This window comes from Leucopleurus acutus (assembly GCF_964270905.1).
Source record: "Leucopleurus acutus genome assembly, chromosome: 13".
Lineage (NCBI taxonomy): Eukaryota > Metazoa > Chordata > Mammalia > Artiodactyla > Delphinidae > Leucopleurus > Leucopleurus acutus.
In genome coordinates this window covers 59,882,946-59,892,224 of record NC_139155.1, presented here as the reverse complement: position 1 = coordinate 59,892,224, position 9,279 = coordinate 59,882,946, and the positions used below count along the sequence as shown (strand labels likewise).

General features: G+C 51.1%; 1 protein-coding gene across 3 annotated transcripts in view; it reads right to left on the bottom strand.

The window, feature by feature from the left end:
• Positions 1-200: 200 nt before the first annotated feature.
• Positions 201-9,279, bottom strand: part of PTPRM (protein tyrosine phosphatase receptor type M) — a 752,167-nt gene continuing 743,088 nt past the window's right edge. For all 3 annotated transcript variants that reach the window (XM_082853409.1, XM_082853410.1, XM_082853411.1), the window contains one exon: positions 201-1,027. In XM_082853409.1, the coding sequence (XP_082709535.1) occupies positions 974-1,027 (54 nt within the window). In that variant the 3' untranslated portion in view covers positions 201-973. The remainder of the gene's footprint in view (positions 1,028-9,279) is intronic.

Sequence of the window (9,279 nt, the reverse complement as noted above, 5' to 3'; positions counted from 1 at the left end):
GCTTGTGCACCCGGGGAGGCTCCCAGGATGGGCCTCGATCTCTCACTGACCAAAGTTCTCTCTCCAGAGTCCCAACTCTACCTGCTCCAGGACAGCAGACCCGGGCACGATCTCTCTGCCAGAGGCCCAGAGTGACCGGAGCTGCCCCCGCCGGGGCGCCAGGACAGTAGGCAGACACCACACTGGTCACGGGTCTTTATTTATTGAGTTGAGAATTCACACAAGGTAGCATCATACAGTAGTAAGTCATTTCCAGGGCTGGATAAAAATGATTGTCACTCACCGTGCTTCACGAAAATTTCTTTTAATGAATAAATAATTTGATGAAATCAAAAATATTTACAATATAAACACATGGCAAAGCTTCAGGTCTGTGAATCTGATCATCGATCTCCGCCTTTCTGAACTGAACGCCTCCCAAGCTTTTCCCTTGGGAACAATGCAAATCTGAGAGAAACAACAGCTCATACATCTCTTTGTTCGTTATATGTTTGTCTGTTAGTCTTGGAAAGCTACATATATTATGCGACATGTTAAAATACAGATTTTAACTAAAATAATATATTATCATAATGCCAGGTAGCATTCTCCACAGAACGAAAATGTACACTCAGTTGTAACAATAACAAAGGTTCACGGGCCACAAAAGAATACCCCAAAGGTACAAATTCCTTCATAAGAATATAATTGTGCTCTTGAGTCTACCAGCTGTCCATGCTGCTCTACGGAGCTGGTGCCTAGGAGGACGGGGTTGGACCACTGCGTGCTGACGGTAGTTTTCCGTCAGGCGGCAGCAGTACTGGGAATTGGGCAGGGCAAGCAGTTTTATAAACACTTTCTTGGGCTCTTCAAGAGAGCCAGTTAGGCAAAGCAAAATAAGCATGTCGAGAAGTCTTCGTCTCATCGGCACAAACACCATGGCACGTCCTGGCTTTGCAGGATGAAAGGTTTGTGTGCAGGGCTGTGTACGCCGTCAGCCAGCATTCAAGTATTCTAGGGCTACCTCATAGCAGAACTTGTACTGATCCTGGAACACAGAAGGGACAAAATGTCAGCGTGGCCATAGCGGGATGCAGTTTCTCTGAAAGCAATGATGCCAGATTAGGGTTTTAACTGGAAGCAAGCAAACTGAGAAGGATGTGAATCAGAAGCGAACTGGGAAGTCATGGTCCTGAACCACACACACATTCGTCGTTTGTAGATGTTTCCCCAAGGCCGATGAAAGAGGTATTTTGATATCTATGCTCATTAGAATTCCTGGAAAGTTCTAGACAACTGCAACACATGTCTCTGTTTGTCCACACGTATGTGTTCACCTGTTACGTCAACATCCTGAGTACAAATTATTGGAAAGCCAAGAGGTGGAAGGAAAGATAATGAGGGCTGGGGACATGCCTTCATGATTTGCTCAGCAAATAAACGCGGCTTCACTCCTGGACCGGCTTTACCTCTGACTGTCAGTCAGCAGCATTTCCTCCGTTTTATGAGAGTTTATTAAGCACCTCTTAAGTACCAAGTGGCTTGACCTGTCCCTGACTCTGAGAAGTCCATGTCCAACAAGGAGGATGAGACGGGCACCCAATGGCACTCACGAGGCAGAGCTGAGCAGGGCCCACGAATGCTCCCCAACTTGGGTGCAGTGGCGGAGGGAGCTGAGCTTCTTAAGGAAGATGTGCAGGGGGTGGCAGGTAATGGGGGAGCCTGAGGATGAGCACGTGAGCGGGGGGGGGGCGCTGGTTATGTGTCCTGTTTGCCCGGGACAGTCCCAATTGATGCCTGGTGTCCTGGCGTCATCGTGACTTGTAGGCCCTTTCACTCTCAAGAGTGTCCCGGTTTGAATGATAAAGTACGTGGTCCTCCTAGCAAGCATCCCAGGTGGAGGTGGCAGGATAAGGAAAGGCACAGAGTGGGGACGTCTGATGCCCTCTGGGGGCCACATACCAGTTCTTAAGCGGGCAGCGAGCTCATCTCTCTCGAGCACAGAATTCTCAGACCACGGCCTGAGAAAGCCCCATGTGAGGTCCTGGCCCAGGTGGGGTTTCAGGTGGGAGGGGAGGGCCTTCGGCACCTGTGTTTATGCCGTGAGCTGACCGATGTTCACCTGGGTGTGGCCTCTGAACCGAGCAGAGGGACACGGGGGTTGAGGACGCCTCCATCTGCCCCCTGGCAGCAGCCCAGTCACTCAGCAACTGGCAGGCCCCCCTCCCCCTCAGTCGGAGGGAGGCTTTCACCAGCCGTGTGGTCAGGACCACTGTCTCACATCCAATATGATGGCCACGACCAAGGAAATGCACCTCTTACTTTGGAGTTTGCCAGATTAATTAAAAAAAGGAATTTCCTTTTTTTTTGATATGGGCCTAATTAGTCATCGCAATTTTCTTTCTCCACCTACATTTTGTTCTCTAAATGCCCCTCTAAACCAACCTATTTATTTGAAGACAAGGGCCACGGTCTCTCCCTCCGTGGATAATACACCATCCTTAGCAAAGAGCCTGGCACACAGCTGGGGGTCAAACATTGGTTGTGTATGTAAATGGTGACCAAAACAATGGGTTTAGCAGCTTTTGAGTCAACCCATTTAACATGTAAGGCTAGAGACTGGGGAATTCAAGATATAGCCTCAGCCCTCAGGACCCTACAATCTAGAGGCGAAGACAAAGTAAACAGATCACTCAACACACCGAAGGCGCCACGAAACTGAACATCAATGTCATTAACACCCGCCAGCCTAAAATACAGAAGACAGACAAAATCAAGTGCTGGTGAGGTTGTGGAGAAACTGGAACCCTCCTACACTGCTGGTAGGACTGTAACATGGTGCAGAGCCACTGGACGACCATCTGGTGGTCCCTCCGAAGGGTCACCCTATGACCCAGTGTTTCCACTCCTAGGAGCACACCTAAGGGCACTAAAAATATGTGACACTAAAACTTTCTGATTCACGTTCCAGGATTTATTATTTCAGGGTTTGATACTTTCATTTTCAGAATATCTAAAAGAGATCATTTGAATTTCAAAATTCTTATGCTGTCAGCTCACTGGGCTGACGCTGGCTATGGAGTGCTCCAATCACTTCTCTGTTTTTGTGAATCACACAGACAATTCTTTTTTCATGGAAAACTAAGAGATCAATCCCTTCTTGCAATTAGTTTCAGCGCCGACGATGAACCATCCTCTTAACACAGAAAAATGCACTTAGGGGGCCATGTGGCTGCTGGTCTCAGGTCACAACGCAGGTGAGGAAACCAGGAAACCAGGGGTGAATCCCTCGGGTTCATCCTGCGGGATGGCTGTGGTAGGGGCGTCACTGAAAGTACCCGGTCATAGGCATGACTATGGTTTTCAAAATGAATTCTTTCTCTCATTTTATCCCGCCTAAGCAAGCTGCCAGCCCCCATAGACTCTGTGATGACTGGTTTCTGAACCAGAAAAATAAGGGGAACGAGAGGAAAGGCCATGAATTGCTGCGTCTCCTCCCCCAAGCACCTTGAGAAATGCCTGAAATCTTCCCACACTGCAAACGGATTACACTTGATCACCAGGTATAGGCCCGTCTTTGGTGGTTTCCTCTCTCAGCTTCCTTGCTTTTGAACAGTATAATTAAGCCCCACGAGCTAGCTCTGTGCTTCAGGGAAAAAAGAACTTTTATGCCTTGGTCCCAGAATCTCCCGATTTGGGTGACATTATCTTTGTGCTGGACCATAACCAGGGCAACAAGCTACTCCTCTCGGAGACCCCTGACCTCACCTTCCCTCCAGACCCACCTCTTGTTTCCACAAAAGGGGAGAAAGTGAAGTTTGAAAGGGCACCCAAAGTGAGGTCACGCTTTAAAGGTCCCTGCTCTCGGAGGGGCGGCACGAGGCCACGGTGTCAGTGGGTGGCTGCAGAGGGCTCCCCTGAAGGGCTGGACGGCGCCTTTGTAAGCACGGCAGCCTGTGTCTGCAGAATGGGGCCCTATGGTCAGTCTGTCACTTCAAATACCCCATGTCGCCTAAGAAGATTCAAAGAGAAGAGTCTGCATGGCTCACCTGGGGCAAAGTTTCCCTCCCGCGCGCACCTGCTTTTTGAAACTAGTACCAGCTTCAGTTTCGGCTGGATCTTTGCTGACAAATCCTTCAGTCTGGAAAAAAATCCTTCTGACTGACGCGCCTGTCAGGAGGGGAAGTGGTTCCCTTGTGCCAATAATCCTGGGTGGGATCGTTTGGTTCAATGTTCCCAGCGGGTCACACTGGGTGACCAACCATTGTGCCCAGGAGACACCTGGGAGGCAGCTGCCCATCTCTGACGATGGGTGGGTGGGTCATTACCCTCATTATAGCTCTGCAAGAGTCTGAAGCACCTCCTCCCTCAAAGCCCAAGAACAGTCCGTGCAGCTGCTTCCCTATGCAGACCTGTTAGCCTGTAGCCGCCGCCTTCTGGGTCCCAGGGAGCAACTCAGGGTGACGCGGGTCCAGGTACAGAGAAGAAAAGTCCGCTCGCCCAGCAAATGTTTACTGGGCCCTCCTTGGAGCCAGGAGCTCAGCTGGGGCTGGGGGGGCGGGGGTGGGCTCCGCTTCTGGGGGATCAGAGTCTGGGGTGGGCGGGGGCACAGGGCATTCACACAGACTCCTCAGGAGCAGGGAGTGTGACCGCAGGTCAGTGGGCTCAGGGCTGCGAGCCTGGGGGATGCGTGGCAGGGCCTGGCTCCAGGGGACGTGGATGCCACCAGTGTCCCAGAGATGGGCCACATGGCCGGTGGGGGCACAGCTCAGGGACGTGAGTGAGCCTCTCTGACACCCCCCCCCGAGGCCTACCTCCACTGCTGCAACACACACACCCACCTACACACACATGCACACCTGCCCACACGTGCACGCCTACAACACACCCCCACATACACCTGCATACACAGCCACACCTACACGCAGCCAGACACATGCACACCCGCCCACACGTGCACACACCTGCACACACCTATACACACATGCACACACACCTACACACAGCCACACCCACACACACACCTACATGCAAGCCACACCTACACACAGCCAGACACATGCACACCCGCCCACACCCACACACACCTATACACACATGCACACACACCTACACACACAGCCACACCTACACACAGCCAGACACATGCATACCTACACACACATGCACACCTACACACAGCCAGACAGAGGCACACCCGCCCACACCCACACACACCTATACGCCACACCTATGCCCACATGCCCCACCTTTCACGTAGCCCGTCAGTTTCCCGTGAGTTCTCAGGCAGACGCTTAGGGGGCAGTTTACACACGTGAGTGGGAGAGTCAGTGTGCTGTCCACGCTGGGGAGGCTGCAGGGCGGGGGTCAGGCCCTCTGTAGGAGTGCCGGGCCAGCATGTTATTTCAGTGCAGGGAAGAGGGAAGGGGCCCGGTCTGGGTGGTCACCTGTCCGTCATGGGAGGTCCCGGCAGAGGTCTGAGTGGGAGAAGGAGGGATGGAGAGGAAGCTGCCTGGCCTCGCCCTGTGGCCCACGTGGCAGGACAGGGACGGCCTCCGTATCCTCCTGAGCCGTGTTTCTTGCCCTGTAGCACATCACGTGGGCTCCAACCGCCCTAATCTTCTGGGCCGTGGCCTGGCATCTGTGTTTGCAAAGTGCCCCAGGTGATCTCACGTGCAGACGGGCCAAGGGCCTTTCTAGACTAGCTACTAAGTTCCTTAACCCCAGCTGCACGTTAGGATCACCTGGGGCGCTGGTACCACCACTGCTGAAAAGCCAGGCCCATGTCAACTGGATCAGAGTCTCGGGGATGGGCCCAGGGCTCAGAACTTTCTAAAGCTCCCATTAAAGAATAGTCAATTTCATAGAGACAGAGACTAGAATTGTGGCTGCCGGGGGAGGGACAAGTGGGGTGATGCTGGTGAGGGAACAGATTTTCAGTTGTAAGAGCAGTAAGCTCTGCGGCTCTAATGTGCAGCACGGTGACTAGAGTTAATGATGTGAAACTGTACCCTTGAAAGTTGCTGACCGTCGATCGTAAGGTTCTGACCACACACACAGTCAGCTGTGTTAACTCTGTGAGGCCACAGATGTGCTGATTATCGTGGGCTCGGTAACCACTCTATAATGCGTACATATGTCACATCAGCACGGTGGCCAAAGCTCCCACCACCTCCCAGGGGATAATGTTTCTCTAGGCAAGATCTGTCCCCTAAAGGCTGTTTCTCGGTTAAAAAGGAGCCCTGGGAACTTCAAAAGCCAAATGTGGAAGCAAAGGTGGGAGAGGACTGTTAGTTGAAGCAGCAGGTTTTCCAGCAACTGTACTGGATTCATAGGGGCTCAGAGCGGGCGACCCTGTCCGCCTCTGACCAGGCCAACAGCGCCAACCTCACTCAGGCTGTACCGTCGCGGCCTGCCCCACCCCCCTGGAACCCAGGCCTTTGATGGGGGCTGGAGCCTGGCTGAAGAGGTGGATAACTGAGAAGCTGGCCTGAAAGAGGGGTCAGGAAACAAACCCAGCGGCCCCTGCTGCATCAAAACATCTAGTCTTGTGTTCAAATGATTTTGCTTCCTGGCAGTCCACTGGCTTTCCCCTGGAGCCTCACACCTAAACATTTGAAGAAATAAATCCATAGGGCCTCTGGCTCTCCCTGGAGAGTGCCATGCTTCAAAACGCATAGGGAAGTTCCTAACTCAGAAGCAATCTGGAAAAATAGTGAGCGGCAAGGGGAGACGAAGACGGGCACACTGACCGCCGCGGAACATTCATCCGGCCCTGGCAGGGAGGGCGTGGCAGCAAATTTTGGTGTCTGAATGGAAAGGGCCCCCAATGAGCAGACCCAGGCGCACCTGGTGGGGCTCCCCACGCCCACCCGCCTACCTCCTGGGGTGCGCTCCAGGGCATCCTGGCTCCCACTTCGTTCTGCGCAGAGGCAGCTAGGAGGTACCTTTTCAGCTGCTGGTACAACATTTTGTGCTTAGGAGAAACACAGGTCTTGGATGGCCTTTTATGCCCAATAAAATTATACCAGATTTTATCTCCTTGACTTGAATTAATTAATTCTCTCAGCCAACACACGAATGTACGAGTACCAAACTAAACAGAAATTGTACTTACAGGCAAAAACAAACAAGCCAACGACAAGAGCCCTGATTCAACTCAAGAAGCTTCAAACCCACTGAAAAGAGCATAGTGACGTTTTTTCTCTGGTCACCAGATATTATCCATTATCCCGCCAGCAGGCACTCTGACAATTTATCAGACATTTTTCTCAGGAAATTGTAGGACTCGCCTACATTTCTCAGCCACTGAGTTGACCCTAAAACTGGTGCTGACCCTCGGGGTTTTGGGCATCCAAGGATCCTATTTCTCTATCAGAATCACATATAACTACGGAAACGCCCTGGCTATTGTAGGTAAGTGGGCTGAGATCAGAAGCTTCCTTCATGTAATATCACCCTTGTCCTGTAGTCTGCACCGCGGATTTGGGAAAAGCCACGTTGCTCCTGCCCATAAAAATTGGTGAGTGATGGCAAATCAAAACTACAATGAGATATCATCTCATACCGGTCAGAATGGCCATCATCAAAAAATCTAGAAACAATAAATGCTGGAGGGGGTGTGGAGAAAAGGGAACACTCTTGCACTGCTTGTGGGAATGTGAATTGGTACAGCCACTATGGAGAACAGTATGGAGGTTCCTTAAAAAACTACAAATAGAACTACCATATGACCCAGCAATCCCACTATTGGGCATATACCCTGAGAAAACCATAATTCAGAAAGAGTCGTGTACCAAAATGTTCATTGCAGCTCTATTTACAATAGCCTGGAGATGGAAACAACCTAAGTGTCCATCATCGGATGAATGGATAAAGAAGATGTGGCACATATATACAATGGAATATTACTCAGCCATAAAAAGAAACAAAATTGAGCTATTTGTAATGAGGTGGATAGACCTAGAGTCTGTCATACAGAGTGAAGTAAGTCAGAAAGAAAGACAAATACCATATGCTAACACATATATATGGAATTTAAGAAAAAAAAATGTCATGAAGAACCCAGGGGTAAGACAGGAATAAAGACACAGACCTACTAGAGAATGGACTTGAGGATATGGGGAGGGGGAAGGGTAAGCTGTGACAAAGCGAGAGAGAGGCATGGACATATATACACTACCAAACGTAAGGTAGATAGCTAGTGGGAAGCAGCCGCATAGCACAGGGAGATCAGCTCGGTGCTTTGTGACCGCCTGGAGGGGTGGGATAGGGAGGGTGGGAGGGAGGGAGACGCAAGAGGGAAGAGATATGGGATCATATGTATATGTATAACTGATTCACTTTGTTATAAAGCAGAAACTAACACACCACTGTAAAGCAATTATACTCCAATAAAGATGTAAAAAAAAAAAAAAAATTGGTGAGTGATGGAAGCCGTAGCCAGAGCCACTGGGGGAAAGGCCTGGAAGGGTCTGCTTCTAATGACCTGCTTAGTTCAGGCTGCAGTGAGAGGGAACTGACATTTAAAAAAAAATCAAGGTCAGCTTTTTTCAAGTACCAACTGAAGTTTGGAAGCAGCACACCTGTCCCTGAATCAGGGCGTTAAATACCGAATGACGTCACAGTCAGAACATTTTCATTATGCATTTGTTTCCATCCTCTGTCATCCTCTGTCAACCTGCTTATCTGTTCTAAACTCAGGCCGCCTCTAACTGCCCGACTGGCCTTTTCTCAACTGCCCTAAGCCCAGAAGATGGAGAATTCCATGGTGGGGGAACTCTCTAAAATTCGGGATTGGGGGGGGGGTCCCGGGGAGTGAGAGAGTTCTCTGACTAGTGAAGTCCGGGCATGGAATGTGAGGGTCAGCCTCCTGGCCCATCCGCGTGACTTCTGGGCCGTGGGAAAGGCACTTACGAGCACCGTGTGTATACATGCTGCACTCCGGCGGCCCCCTCGCCCTCACCCAGCACTCGTTTTCAGGGACCAGGCCACACCGTGCCCCGTAGACCTCTCCACTCTCAGGGACCAGGTCTTTCTCACCTGGGCAGCTTCCAAAATACTCTCACACATATCGTCCTGTGGGATGATCTCAACAAACCAACACTATCCCTGGTTTACACGACTCGGGCTCAGGAAGGTAGAGCAACGTGCCCAAGGCGACTTCAATAGCCAAGGTACTTTGCCTGAGGTTACTTCACTCCAGTGAGCAGAGCTGAGACTAGAGGGTGGGTTTGCAGCGGTGTCCCCAGGGCAGGGCAGGGAGCTGCCATGTGGGGGGCAAGATCCTTTTTTCACAGA